This window comes from Mytilus californianus, unplaced genomic scaffold (genome assembly GCF_021869535.1).
Source record: "Mytilus californianus isolate M0D057914Y unplaced genomic scaffold, xbMytCali1.0.p SCAF_2, whole genome shotgun sequence".
Classification (NCBI taxonomy): domain Eukaryota; kingdom Metazoa; phylum Mollusca; class Bivalvia; order Mytilida; family Mytilidae; genus Mytilus; species Mytilus californianus.
In genome coordinates, this window is record NW_026262668.1 from 7,102,265 (window position 1) to 7,118,396 (window position 16,132).

The following is a 16,132-nucleotide window of genomic DNA, read 5'->3' on the forward strand; positions in this document are numbered from 1 at the left end:
ATCAATATTTTACATGTTAATCGATCTTGCAACGCACAACTTAAAATATACAAAGAAATATTATTTATTGTAAAATGTTTAAACTATTTCATTAAAGTCATATGTGTGTGTGTGTGTCTAGAGAAAAGTTAGTTTAACGTACCGACCTTACCGAAGGACAGGACAGAACAAAAAATATGAAACAGACCAAGACACATACAAAAAAGATAACACAGACAGAAATCTCTCCAAGTAAAGGACAGCAGCACGAACATGTGTGTTGACAGAATCTATCCAGCAAAGGATAGGAGCACGTACGTATGTGTGTGTTGACAAAATCTCTCGAAGGAAAGGATAGCAACACGTACATGTGTGTTGAAAGAATCTCTCTAAAGAAAAGATGGTTGATACAGTGTTCTCAGATTTTCAGTAAAACAATTCTACCGGTTATATTTTTCAGAACATTTTTTTTTTTGACTAGTTTTAGTAGGAAAATATAGATTGGGGATTACTACTCACTTAATAAAGAACTGAAAAGCTGCCAATGGTTCGCATTTAGTATTAAATATATAAAAGATAAAGGAAAATTCACTAGTTCAGGAAAAAAGGAGAAGATACCACGGGGAAAGATGCATTTTTCCCGAAGTCTTTATTATGAGTTGGAAACCTTAAAAGACAAATGTCAGTTTTGTAGTGGAGACACACATTGGATTTGTTGAAAATAGTATTAAAGAAAAGCTAAATTATAATCACACATAATGGCAAAATAGAAAGCATTTGAATTAAAACCTGTCATACTAAGCAATCATACGGCAGAGGGATACAAGAGGGTTTAGATGGGGTTTACAGAATAGAGGTTAATGGACAAACTGAAAATAAATAAAAAATGAAAAATATTGAGGTGTCAAAATGTAAAGAGTAGTGAATAATAGGCAAAATCATAAAGAATGTGATAGAGAAAAATTATCTTATTTTTTAACTACAGATATAATGGCCATCCAGACCCTCGTAAAACAAAGGACAAAAACGGAAACAAGTGTCAAACGAGTTCAGCATCATTCAATCATCTCAGATAAGTATTAAAATGTGGCGGGAAATACCAAAGGGAGAATCAAAACTGAAAGTCTAATAGAGAGATAAAAAAAAAAACGAAAAACGACGAAGACCAACAACAGTCCACAAAAATATAAAAAAACTGAGCAACACAGGTAACGAATAAGGAATAAGTAACGAATAGGTAACGAATAAGGAATATTGAATAAGGAATAAGTAACGAATAGGTAACGAATAAGGAATATTGAATAAGGAATAAGTAACGAATAGGTAACGAATAAGGAATAAGTAATAAGTAACGAATAGGTAACGAATAAGGAATATTGAATAAGGAATAAGTAACGAATAGGTAACGAATAAGGAATAAGTAACGAATAGGTAACGAATAAGGAATAAGTAACGAATAAGGAATAAGGAATAAGTAACGAATAAGGAATAAGGAATAAGTAACGAATAGGTAACGAATAAGGAATAAGTAACGAATATGGAATAAGGAATAAGTAACCATCTTGACGACCCTACAACACATTAGTATCGTTATGCTAGCTTATTAAGTGTTGCATGAATGATCAAGAAACTAACAAATTCATGACAATTATTATAAATATAAAAGATGAAAAAAGATATTTTTCAATTTAAACATTAATCTTTAGTTATAAATGCTAGGGAGAATTTCGGTTAGGTATTTCTCGTTCACCAAAATAAGCTAACACTTACCCTTAATATAACCATCTGTAACATAGTGTCACATTTGGAAGAGGAAAATAAACGAGAATGTAATTGGGAGATATTTCGGATTTTGATGCAATTGTGTATGCATTTGGGGTATAAATTTCCATTCGGTCAAATACATTGTTGAAAACCATAACAGCGTTTAAAGTAAAATACATTGTCTAAACCATATAATCGGTATATTAAACTTGTTGTGAAGTTTGCGACTTCGAGTCCGAGTTCGTAATATTTTAAATAAAGTTAAGTGTTGTTCGATATCTGTGTCTATACCAAGACTTTTCGAAATAAGGAATAACTTAGTCCCCTTCTTCTTAAATTGAAAAAAAGGTGAGGGTTTCCTCATCACATTCATTAATATGCATGGGCTAATTAATTAGCTAATTGTGAACTGCGACCGATCGATGCCACTGCTGGTGGACTGTTAATCCCCGAGGGTACCATTAGTTCAGTAGGGATCGAGTACTCTGGTTCTGACATGATTTGTAACAAACTTCTCCTAAATTCTTCGTTGATAAATTAAGAATTCATTAGGAAATTAAAATTTAAACTCCCATCGGCAAAGTTAACCTTAAATTAGTTTTGCGATTTTTTAGTTTCTTTTTAGGTCTCTTCACGTATCAAGGTCCTTTGCTTTCAAATTTTGGGATTTGATCGTTTCTGATAAAGATGCATCAATAAAAGCTCTTCGGATGTACGGAAATTTATAAAGGTTTATTTTTATTTACGAGCACTAGGTCGATACCACTGTTGGTGGTCTGTAAGCCTTTGGGGGTATAATCAGCTCAGTAGTGCTCCGGTTCTGACATAATTTTAACACACATTTAAATAACTCTCCGTTGACAAATTAAGAACTTAATTGGAAACTAAGGTTTCAACTCTCTCAGACAAGGTAGACCTTAGATTAATTTGGCTATTCTTTAGTTCCTTTTTGATCATACAGCTACTAACGAATAAGCGTTTAAGCGTTCCTGATGAATTAAGATTAATCCATAAAAGCGCTTCGGATGCACGCACATTTATAAAGAGTTGTGTTCCTTTTTTAAAAACACTGGGTCAATACCATTGCTGGTGGCCTGTTAGTTCCCGAGGGTATCGTGAGCTTACTAGTAAATGCTCCGATTCTGACATAATTATAACAAATTTCTCTTAAGTTATCCGTTGATAAATTAAGTACTTATGAGGAAACTAAGATTACAACTCCCTCACACAAAGTTGACCTTAAATTAGTTTGGCTACTATTGTTTTACCGATTATCTTAGAGATATATGGTGATAGTGTTTAACCGATTAACTTAGAGATACATGATGATAGTGTTTATCGATTATCTTAGATATACATGGTGATAGTGTTTACCGATTATCTTAAATAAAAATGGTGATAAGTGTTTTACTGAGTATCTTAGAGAAACATGATAATAGTTAATTTTTACTGATTATCTTAGAGATACATGGTGATAGTGTTTACCGATTATCTTAGATATACATGGTGATAAGTGTTTTACTGACTATCTTAGAGAAACATGATTATAGTATTTAACTGATTATCTCAAAGATACATGTGATGATAGTGTTTACTGATTATCATAGAGATACATGATGATTGTATTTAACTGATTATCTTAGAGATACATTGTGAGGTGTTAAACTGATTATCTTAGATATACATGGGTATAAGTGTTATACTGGTTATCTTAGAGATACATGATAATAATGTTTACTGATTATCTTAGAGATACATGGTGATAGTGTTTTACCGATTTTCTTAGAGTTCCATGGTGATAGTATTTAACTGATTATCTCAGAGATACATGGTGATAGTGTTTACTTATTATCTTAAAGATACTTCGTGATAGTATTTACAGATAATCTTCGAGATAAATGGTGAGTGTTTTACCGATTTTCTTATAGATACATGGTGAGTGTTTTACCGATTATCTTAGAGATTCATTGTGATAGTATTTAACTGATTATCCTAGCGTTCCATGGTGATAGTATTTTACTGATTATCTTAAGAGATACATGGTGATAGTGTTTACCGATTATCTTAGAGATACATGGTGAAAGTGTTTTATTGATTATCTTAGGGATAAATGATCATGTGTTTTACTGATTATCTTAGAGGTACATGTGATAGTGTTTTACCGGTTATCTTAGATGATGAATTATGCAATTTTTTTTAATCAACTACGTTTTCAATAAATTAGACTTTGGTTATATCTTTCTTTTTTTAATAAAAAAAACATTTGAAATTATAAATTCCCCCCACCATAGCAACAATATACCAACTTCACCTGCATATGGGGTAAACATTTCCCAACTCATTTGGTATGCAAGAGCTTGCCGCTGCTACTCAGACAGACTTTATATAAAACGTCACCAGTGTCTGCGCAGAAAGAAAGTTGATGAACCAGGGTTATGTCAAAGAACGTCTCGTCCTTTTTCTAGAAAAGTTCATCGGAAGATACCAAGACCTTGTTGATAAATATTCCGTATCAACTTCACAAATAATACATGATGGTCTTGAAGTATAGATTCTAGGTACTGACGTTGTTAATCATCTTAATTACGTGTTATAGTGTTCTTTTTATTTATCATCGTATATTTTTAACCTTTACTGTTTAGTCCTTTTTTGGTATACACTTTTGGTGTGGCTTGGTATTTATACATCCCGCCATTAATTGTGCTATGGTCATTTTTGTATTCTTGTCTATCATTTTTGCTTACGTACTTTGTCTATATGTCATTTTGTTTTTCTTTGTTGAAATAGTTATGTTTTTTATAGTGATTAATATTATAACACAATGTTGACCGCTGTGGCCCAATTTTTGACATTTTTACCTATTATGTCTGTTTGTTTTGCTCACACATTATTGTCAATTTGATGGAATTCTATATGACTGTCATACAATTGAGAGGTTTAGCTAGTTGTAAAACCAGGATTAATCCACCATTTTCTACATAAGGAAATGCCTTACCAAGTCAGGAATATGACAGTTGATTTCCATTCGTTTGATGTGTTTGAGCTTTTGGTTTTACCATTTGATAATTGACTTTCCGTTTTGAATTTTTGTTGGAGTTCGGTATTTTTGTTATTTTACTTTTTTTTAGCAACACATAACATACAAATCTATTTGAGTGTGGATTATTCAGTACAAAGATTAATACAATTACACAAAAAAATTATAAATTGTCTAACAATGTTATTTTAACACACTATTTAGTATATAAATGTTAAAATGTTAAAAATATTTACAGTGCAATAAAAAAATAAACGCAATATTTGGCTAGACAAACTAGCTTCATCAATCATGTATCTATCCAGGTGAAATCGAATGCAGATAAGACACTTTTGCAGCTCACTGTACAGTGAATTTTTGCTGCTTAATAAATAAATTCAAAATTTAAATGAAGTTTATTTATTGTTGAAGTAAGATAAGTTTGCAACGTCCATTGGCCAATATTACAGAGATATTAAGGACAATGCTACATAATAAATTATTCTTTATCTTTCCTGTATCTTTTCTCGTATATATATATATTAAACAGATCACTGCATAACGATCATAAAACCAGTTGTTGGCATGATCTGGGTTATGTTCTTCTCGTATAATTTACGATGGCATGATACTTAAACTCTAATCATGCTAATGGGAGAGATTGTTGTTGATTTTCATATGATGAAGATCTAATCTTTCAATCAGTTTTGTTGAAGTCTGGAGCTGGCATGACAGTTACTGCTAGTAGTCCTTTGTTAATTCGTGCTGATCAGTGTAATTTCTTCTTTTACCTATTCTAACATTGGACTCAGACTTATCTTTTAAACTGAGATTTACTGTGCTTATTGCTGTGTTTTTTGCTAGATGTATAGGGGAGGGTTGACATCTCACAAGACATGTTAACCCTGCCACATTTTTGTACCTGTCCCAAATCAGGAACCTCTAGCCTTTGTTAGTCTTGTGAGTTTTTCTAATTTTGATTCATTTGTCTCTTTCAAGGTCTATCAGTCACTTTTGATCTGTTTGCTTGGAGTGGAGGTTATCATTAATTGGCCCTTAAATATTTTGGACAGGTCAACAATGACTTAATACAGGTACTTTTTAAGTTCTTGTCTGAATCCATGTATTAAAGGAAAAAGAGTATTGTATAGGCCAATGGAAAAAATTGATTTATCTTGATTTCTTATCAATTAAATATACATAAAAGCTAAAACATTTCAAGTTAAAAAAAATGGTAGGTATTTTGATCTTGATATAGCAAGTATTTCCTTTGACTTTACACTAAAGAACCACAAGCAAGCTGTCAAATAATCATCCTTGGACTTGAAATATCCTATTGTTAAAAGTGTCTTATGTCTAGATTATATTTTCAAGCTTTCTCCCTTCTGCAATGCTCTATAAATCAGTACATCTGTAACCAACTATACAGTATCTTATTCAAACCATCAATCATTCTAGTCTTTCAAAGGTTTTGTTAAACTAATAAATATTAGTTTTTTATACTAAGCTCTTGCGTCCAATTATATATCTTAGTTGACTTTCAAATCCAAATATGCATCTTTGTACTTGTCTAACAGTAATAGTTTGTATATGGACACTGTTGTACTTGTCTAACAGTAATAGTTTGTATATGGACACTGTTGTACTTGTCTAACAGTAATAGTTTGTATATGGACACTGTTGTGATTGTCTAACAGTAAGAGTTTGTGTATGGACACTGTTGTACTTGTCTAACAGTAATAGTTTGTATATGGACACTGTTGTAATTGTCTAACGGTAATAGTTTGTATATGGACACTGTTGTAATTGCTGTCAATCTTTATGACAATAAAAGTTTTAAAATATTCAATCTGTAATTTTTGCTATGCAAAATACCTTTGCCAAATGTTGTCTCACAAAACTAATGACTTAACTAAATAGCTTTAGGAAATAACAATTTTATTTTTTAAAAAGCAAAACAATAATTACAGGCACAATAAGGTGTTCTTGCGTGCATTTACATAAATAGCATCTGGTTTCACCTACATACTGAATACTGCATCCCGGTTTGTCTCATGTAAATAAATAGATAATACTGTTAGTTTTTCAATTTATATCAGTTTCAAAATTTAAGGAAAACCTGTATTTTAAAGGTGGACCTTACCTTATTGTTGGTAGAAAGTAAATTTGTTTGTAAAAGTTTTTGTGTGTGACAAGTAATTACCTATAAATTCGAATTCAAAATAACTAACAGTTTTAACCATGAGAAATCCCCTTTTCATACGCACACATAACATTGCATGTAAGAAATTGGTTGCTCACATTCAATGTCAATCATGTGTATCACTGTAAACAAATGCACAATGGTATAAGCTTTTGAATGTACGCTCATATTCATCAGTCCTGACACAGATTTAGCAATATAAAACAGGTAAATAGCAGTTACTAATGAAATGTAGAATTAACAACATGTGTAAAAACAAAAGATGTCATTCGTATGCCACAAGTTGGTGAAATTTCGTAATGCAAATGTAAATTTTGCCAGGGAAAACGTTACATTCACACAACGATATCAACATTACGTATGATTTAACGTTCACAACAGACACTATCAAGATGGTAAATAATGGAGTTGCTTCAGTTCATAATTAAATACAAGCAATTAAATATAAATTCAAAGAAAGCTTATATCAAGAGGCCCCTTCAGGAGGCAATATGTTCATTGATGGTATGAGAAATGATTTAAGTTCTCTGTTTAGCAATGTCACATCTTGATCTTGTTTTTCATACAGTTTTACTGCCTGTGTAAATCGGATGATACCTGAAAAAAAAAACATTTAACATGTTTAAGTCATTAATATTCTTTTATCGGTGCTATAAATAGGTCATGAATGGGGGTTTTCATTTATAATATTAATGTATTTTTTAATTTTTCAGGCCTTTTTTCTCTGTTGTTAATTTATTATTCATTTTTCTCTATTCTCTATATTTTTGTGATTTGATTCGGGTGTAAAAGCATTGACTGTAGCACATTTTGTATGAAGCACTTCATACTAATAGGTTGGCACAGTCAACACTTTATCAACCCTATAAAATTACAAAAGAAGCATTCAATTCTTAAAATTACCTTTTTTATGCTACAACCTTGAAATATGGTCACATGTTATAACATTTGTTTTTTTGTCTATGCATTGTTGTGACTTTGTATCAGCAAGCACATACAGTTATGAATGTTGAATTTGATATGGAATGCCTCTTGATTGTTGTCAGTTGTCAGCTAATAAAAAGATTCTTATGAAACATACATGCAATGATTTTTTTTTGAAAAACAAATAACTTAATATGATATATACCTTGTCATGAACCATTTTTGTAGCTATTCATTTTATTATAATGTATGCGATATGCTTATTATTGTAAATTTACCTCATACATGTTTATAAGCATTGCTTTACAATAAATTTTTGTGTGAAGGGGAATGGAACAGGGGCTGTGTTTTCAAATTCTATCCTATATATGGCTCTTGACACATTTCTTAACCTCCCCAAGAAACAATGGTTACATTTCATATGATTATGCAAATGTAGATACCACCTAGCATTTATTACTAGACTTGTACCCTGTCCTTTATTTGTTTGGCTATAAAACTAAACAACTAGGGGACTCAGATACCTGTATGTGGCAAGAAAGAGAACCAGTTTACATTTATTACACATTTCCTTATTTAGTCTTACCGTCTCCATCTCCAGGAAAACCATATTTTTCAATCACTTCCATTTGTATTTGCGTTGCCAATGGAAACACAATCTGCATCATTCTCAGCATATCATTTCCTGCATTATCTTTGGCTTCATTCAATCGGTGTGCATTATCTGGTTGTCGGAATGCATTTAGAACATCCTGAAGAGCTTCTGTTGAGACAAAAAATAGATTATTTGTGTCTGAAGTAGATTATCTAATTTTTTGTTTTATCTTGTATCTTTTATCTCGTAATCACATCATGGTTGATGATAGATTTTGGATATTCATGAAAGTATATACATGATATATAAAGCTTCCTGATACTTTTTGGATTGTTTTTCAATTTACTGAATGTTCACATTTATGCTACAAACTGGGTCTAACAAGATGAATTTGGACTGCAAAAAAAAAAAAGCTGTGTTGGATAGGCATGATAGAGTGTATTTTTTTTTTTTTAATATTAACTTTCAAATTGATAAAATCAACTGCTGCATTACAAACAATAAAATTCTTATAATATGTTAACCAATATGTCTGTACATACTAAAGCCAGACACAAAACCATAAATATAAAGGTTACAGATTCAAAATTTACAGTAGATTTTGTAATGACTAATTAATGTCATAATTGTCCAAAGTAAATAATTTTTCTGTAATATATTTCCTCAAACATGTCAAATTTTAATGAATTAATCATGTTGATATGTACAATGTCATATAATATTTCTGCTCTTTGGTCAGGTTGTTTTTTCTTTGACACATTCCCTGTTTCCATTCTCTTTTCTAAAGTAAACCGGTAACTTATCAAAAATTGTATTTTAAGCATGCCGAAAATGGGCCTAACATACATCATGTACACCATTGAGTTTCTATCAATAAAAGATTTTAAAAAAGGTGAAAAAAAAAATAACATATATAGTATATACATGTAACTATCTATAATTTTTTTTAAAAAAGGTAAAAAAAATAAACATGGATGCAATTTAGGTACTCCTCATTACAGAATCTTGTGTCGTTTGGAGGTCTGTTCAACCCCATCTTTCTATGATTCAAAATGGATTCAATATTAAAGGAGAAGGTCCGATAACATTAACAATGGATAAGGGCTAATTTCGGCCTAATATTGGAAGTACATCTGATTAAAGATTTTTGACATTTTTTAAACACTAAAGTGTCTACTTTAGTCGATTCAATTAGTTTATGTTAAAGATATTAACTGATTTGGTCATAAAAGGGGCTCAAATTCACGCTTAAATATGAAAATCTATCAAATATGCCATAAAACGTCTCTTTTCGGGTGGTTTTTGTCTAAAATGGAAGTGGCCACATTCATGTTCAGTCTCAACATTTATATATGTTATTTCATTATCATTAAATACAACATATATCATGTATATTTAAATATTAAGATTGAACACAAATGCAGCCAGTTCTTAAAATTAGCACAAATGCTAAAATGGTGAAGATTTCAGTATTTTTGCATGAAAAAATGATGCTAGTACCTGATGCATGTCCACTGTTTTGTCAAAAACAGCCCATATCCATGTAACAAAAGTATTCTACTTTCCAATAAATAGATAAAAGTGACATTTTTAACTACTTTGTAAAAACACTACATTTTGGGGCCAAAAAGGGGTCTTACCGGGCCTACTAGTACTCCTTTGTGGAAGGATGTAGTAATTAAGGATACATCTACAAAATAAACACAGAATGGAAACTTTTGTCTGGATCTTAAATAAAAGTCAATGAAAAAACTGTCAAAATAGGTGCAATTTCGGTACCCTCACGTTATATTTCCATGACTGTTGTTGGTATTACAACTGTTTCTTTTCTTTTTTTCATATTGTTTGTTGACCACAGCAACTCTTCAAGGAGAACCGGTCTTAAGGGCATACGATACAGTTTTGATCCAACAGTGAATTTTTGACGAAAGTGTGCATACAAGTTATTTTTCACCTAGTCAATTCAAATATGTAATAAAAAATATACCTTCATGTGCACATGCTACTTTTAGGGATAAATGGGGTCGAAATTTTATACCTCTACTGGAAATTTCGGTTTCTTGGACATTTCTTTCCTTTGGAAAGACATACTTAACTTTTTTGTTTCAAAAGATAAACGCAAGCGAATTTCCGTAAAAGCATCTAGATCTTCTCTACATAAGTTTGCTTTGAATTTGAGTAACAATTCTTGGGAAATTATTCATTTTTATCACAATTTCATGATTTTAGTCAAAGAACAGCATTTTTTGCTGTATATTTATTTAATTTTAAAAAAATCATCGGTGATTTGTTCATAAAAATTGGCACAAATAATCTTCATACACAAAAAGCCAAATGTCATTTTTAAAAAGATTGGTCCATGAACTCGTTTTCAAGTTAATTAAGTTTGAATGAAAAAAATCAGTCGAAAATGCATCTTTTCACGATATGTCACAGTTTGAAGTCGTGAAAAATAACATTTTACATTAGCAACGTCATTACCTCCCCTGTAACTGTAAGGGCATACGATACAGTTTTGATCCCACAGTGATTTTTTTACGAAAATTTGCATACAAGCTATTTTGCACCTAGTCAATTCAAATATATAATAAAAAATATATCTTCATGTGCTACTTAAAGAGATAAATGTGGTCGAATTTTCAGACATTTTACTAAAAATTTCGCTTTTTTGAACATTTCTATCCTTTGGATAGACATTCCTAACTTTTTTGTTTCAAAAGATAAACACAAGTGGATTTTTGTAAAAACATTTGGAAAATCTTCTTTACATAAGTATGCTCTAAATTTGTATAACAATTCTTTGGAATAATTAATTTTTATCAAAGTTTCATGATTTTAGAAAAAAACGGCATTTTTTGCTGTTTATTTATCTAATTTTAAAAAATTTCATTGGTGCCTTTTTCATGAAAATTGGTACAAATAATCTTCATACATAATCAAACCTAATGTCATTTTAAAAAAGAGGGGTCCATGAACTCGTTTTCAAGTGAAATCAGTTTAAATGATAAAAATCAGTTGAAAAATGCCTTTTTTCCGGATATGTCACAGTTTGACGTCGCGAAAATAACATTTTACGTTAGCAACGTCATTACCTCCCCTGTAACTGTATCGTAGACCCTTAACTGACACACGCTGATATCTAAACGTATCCAACTTTCTTTTCTCATCAATTTACCAAATTTCTATACTTTATCTGTTTATGTCTTGAAACTTGATGCTTTATCATGTTTTTGTTTACAGTAGTGTCCGGTAATTCTGCCCGTCCGGTAAACCCGTCCCACTCCCATTTCTTCCGTAATTGTCACTTCCGATAATATTTCGTCTGCAAATTTATTCATAGGAATTGTACTTATCATCACTGCATGTCAAATTTTAAAGAAAAATCCTTTATTACGAAAATATCTAGTGATATATATAATACAGTTCCTAAAGCTAATGATAATCATATTATTGCTTACAAAACTTATTTCTGATTTGAAATTTTTTTTTTTTTATTATCTGGAATCTGTTTATAAGTGGTCTATTAATAAATAGATCATCATTTACTTTCATAAATTTGTGATTAATGGGCCCTCCATACATCTTTACTGCGCATGGGCGGATTTACCGGACAAACACATTTCCGATAAAAACACGGATGACCCACATGTTTTGTTGATTTTAAAATTTATTTCAGACATTTTTTGGGAAATGAGATAAACTACTCAACGGGGAGCGTCTTTTTACCACAGAACTTCGAAATATTAACACATCAGACATTATTATCGTGTTATTGTTCATTCTTTTTATAATTTGACATTTATTATTCAAATAAATTTAATTTTTCTATTTAGGGTCGACTCACTATTGCTACGCCCCCAACTGAATGGCCAATAATTGGGATCATACCGAAAACCCCTAGCAATTAAAACCATAATATACAAAGATAATTTATATTTTAAATACATTTTAATCTTTTTTGTAATTTTTAATTCATTTTTGAAAAATGTTTAGATGCATTACGTCATGTACGTAATTATTTATTAAATTTATTTTGTTTATCAGTTTTTTTTTTCCACTTTTTTATTATTTTTTATGTTAAGAGTTGTTACAATAAATAATCAAAATGGTTAATGTGACATTTAATTAAAATTGTTGCCAACAAATAATTAAACTTTATTAAAGTGATTAAAGTAATTTGTTAAGCTGATATCTAAGAGTTGTTTCAAACAATCGTTTAAACTTGGGTATAATGCTTGTACATCAAAGTTTTCTCCCTTAGAGTTATATATAAAACAATCCTGTGTTAAGGGCTACCAAATACTTTCAAAAAGATATCTGAAGTTGTTGTAGGACAGTAATATTTGAGTTGACTTATAACATATTATAAGTGTGTCTTTTTAATTGTGAAAAAGTTCAAGTTTGATGACTGTTTATTGGATTCTTATGTTTTGTGTGTATCTTCTCCAATCATTTGACAATGTTTCAGATTTTTACCAAATTTTATATGCATTTAGAAATCGTTGAACTGAAACTTTATATTGCAAAAACTGGTATATGTAGCATTTACATATAGATTCTATATTTTTGAGTCCAAAATTAATGTTGACCGTAGCAAGTTCACAGACACAATTAAAGTACCAAAATTTAATTAGATTTTAAAAACAATTTTGACACTTGTCGTAATCACCAATCAAGCCAATTAACATGTCATTTAAGGTTTCACACCGGAGACATCAAATACATTTAATTGAATTACCTTATAAAATCAGGTGGCAACTAGAATCCAAACAATGAAGAATTTTGTAAATATTCCATTATCAATGATATATATATTATATTAAATAGAATGTTGATAGCAGTCTTCCTGTTAAAATTATTGTCAAGTAATTTCAAGAATACAATTTTTATAATAAAAAAAATTCAAAGATTAAAATGTGACTGTGAAAACTGTGCGGTAATTTTTTGCTCTAAACTATTTTTTTAAATGTTTATTTTTTATATTTTCATTATTACAATGCATTAGTTTAGTGTCTCAAAGGTCTCCAAATGTAAAAAAAATATGCCAAATAACAAAAAAGTCATGATCATTTTTATCTCATCCAGTCAATCGTCATGTCATTGGTGTAACCGAATTAAAGAAATAATATAATTATGAATTATTAGATTTGCGTTTTATAAAGTAATTTTTATGTTCTGTGGTATATTTCAGTAGTTTTATTGTAATTTGTGTAGTTCTGTGGTATATTTTAGGTGTTCTGTGGTATTCTGTGGTATTCTGTGGTATTCTGTGGTGTTCTGTGGTATTCTGTGGTGTTCTGTGGTAAAAAGACGCTCCGCTACTCAACGTAAATAAGTCAGTGAATCGATTTATGTTAAATTTGATACAATTTGTATATAATTATGCAGAAATACATACGATCAAAGCCTTATGTGGGCGGATAGCTGCGGAACCATAGCTCTTAGGTCCTTATGTTATTTTTTGACTATTTGCGGACAAAGTCAAAAAATAACATAAGGACCTAAGAGCTACGGTTCCGCAGCTAGTGGGCGGACTTCACGGACTGCATCGTATCCCGCAATGGTGGTAAGTCGTGCACTTAAGGCCATTTTTTATTTTATTTTTCTGTAGACTTAGTTTTGTTTTTTTATTACTGTGTATTGTCAAGCTTGGTTACTCATAATTGTTTCTCAGTCACTGAATATACGATGTTGTTCCATACGGGAGCAGCTGACCCGGTTTGTTTACATTCAAATTCTAATGGCTTCAAAACCATGTGACACATTGAATCGTTATATCCAATCAAATTGCTCTACTGTCAATTAGGTGATTTTTTAGTACAAGTCAATTATATTATTTGTTTGTATGATATTGCTTTGAAATAGTTTGCAATAAATTGGGGGATTATTCAATAGGAAAACTCATTATTAGCCATGAAATTTGACATCAATGGAATTTTATATGAATATTTACTTATGGTCAGAATATCGATCTCTTTATATTAAACCAAATTTTTTTTTATGAAAAATATATGTATATTGTTTTTTCTTAACCTACTCTATATTCCTGAACAAAAACATGGCATGATTATCGTTTGTTTCCCAAAGTTTTTCTTTCAATTTGGATGGTTTTTTTTCGCGGGAAAATCGCGGAAGACGTAAGGTGCTTGCCATTTTGAAATTCTTAAAAATACGATTTGCTTGGCCTGTTTGGTCTGCAATTAAGATTGATGACGCTCAATGGAATGTAAACAAAGCAATGGAGGCCGGAAGAGGGGTTTTCTTAAGTTCTGAAATGCTTTTAGGCATTCGGAAGTCAGGTTTGAAATGGCCATTAGAAAATCTGCATTTTTGTACAATACTTAAGAATAATAATGAAAACATATCTTTAGAAATATCATTTTATTTAGAAGTGTAGAAAAAATGTATTCTGTACTAATTTTATACGCTGGTATTAGCGTAGTGACGTCAATGCGGAGTTTTCCCGTATGATAAGTACAATAACAAAATCCGAACGAACCAATGTTATGACCGATTATAGACTACGGTAGGATATATAAACAATTTTTACACATATGGTAATTATTTCTGTAATAGCCAAACTCTAAAACAATTTCCGAAATTTAAGCATTATGCATCTAAAGTGCAGGCCTATTTTACACATTATGTTAACGGCATAAAATGATCCACCTTTGCAGTCTTGTACAGTAAACTGCTGCATATTTACTCTCATGGTACCCTTCGTGACTGTTTGTTGAAGATGCAAGGGAAGAAATACTAAAAAAAAACAGGAACCCAGAGCAAATACAAATTAAACGATAACATTACTTAGATTGATTCGGTCTAACATTTTCGCCCTATATTTTCATCCCAAAGCTTAAATAAAAAAGGCACTGGCTACGGTTACATGGAAATGTAACAATAATATAAAAATTATTGTTACATTGGAGACTAATTGCCAGAATGCAAGGTTGGGTAAGGAACAGATTAATTACGAATGTAACAATAATATTTGGGTCTACGGTTACATTGCGTTATTGTTAAATTAAAGGCTGCAAATGTATGATAGATTTATTAAACTTAAACCTTCTATAGTTATGTTGCTTAATTCTTCGATATGTACTAGATAATATTAACAATAATAATATTATTCAGCGAATAAGTATTGATTGTTTGGTGTTGTTAAAAATCATGACTACTACAGTTTAGTTCAATATCACTACTGATGAATACTTAATAAACTGTTCAATAGAGCATGTACTGTCACGACTGATAAGATCACAAAATATCTGCACTCTGAAAATGAAAACACTTGTTTCCACCAATTTCAATCTGTCGGCAAATGTCAACATTACATGATTGCTTTCACAATTGACTTGTATTTAAACAACCTAGCATGCTTCCAAAAAAAATATTGGACGAAAATGTAAACATCGCAAGAGTAACAAAATATTTTTCACCTGAAGCATCAGGCATTCAGAAAGTTTCTTAAACTTCATAAAGGGAAAATGCAGAATGGAATTGTACGGTATGCAATATAGAGCGTGCACATTGCCGTATCACTGGTTTGTGATGGCTGGTCGGACTAAAACATGCTCCAAAAACAACATACTGGATTTGTAGAAACTGTCATGGTTAATAAAAAATCAAAATATTGTATGCAATATTGTAA

At 30.8% G+C, this 16,132-nt stretch overlaps 1 protein-coding gene across 1 annotated transcript; it reads right to left on the reverse strand.

The window, feature by feature from the left end:
* Positions 1-6,680: 6,680 nt before the first annotated feature.
* Positions 6,681-15,239, reverse strand: LOC127729187 (protein C10-like). Its single transcript, XM_052236875.1, has 3 exons — positions 15,151-15,239; positions 8,473-8,649; positions 6,681-7,559 (listed from the first exon to the last, which is right to left on the reverse strand). The coding sequence occupies exons 1-3, from the start codon at positions 15,191-15,193 to the stop codon at positions 7,429-7,431; spliced, it is 351 nt and encodes a 116-aa protein (XP_052092835.1). The 5' UTR covers positions 15,194-15,239; the 3' UTR covers positions 6,681-7,428.
* Between the last annotated feature and the right edge of the window lie 893 nt (positions 15,240-16,132).

Bases quoted from the DNA above. Each gene is read 5' to 3' on its own strand.
- LOC127729187 (XM_052236875.1), bottom strand. From the start codon at position 15,193: ATGAGAGTAAATATGCAGCAGTTTACTGTACAAGACTGCAAAG. The intron at 8,650-15,150 runs GTGGATCATTTT...TTGTCTCAACAG, and splicing joins TACTGTACAAGACTGCAAAG to AAGCTCTTCAGGATGTTCTA. The intron at 7,560-8,472 runs GTAAGACTAAAT...TTTTTTTTTCAG, and splicing joins TTTTCCTGGAGATGGAGACG to GTATCATCCGATTTACACAG.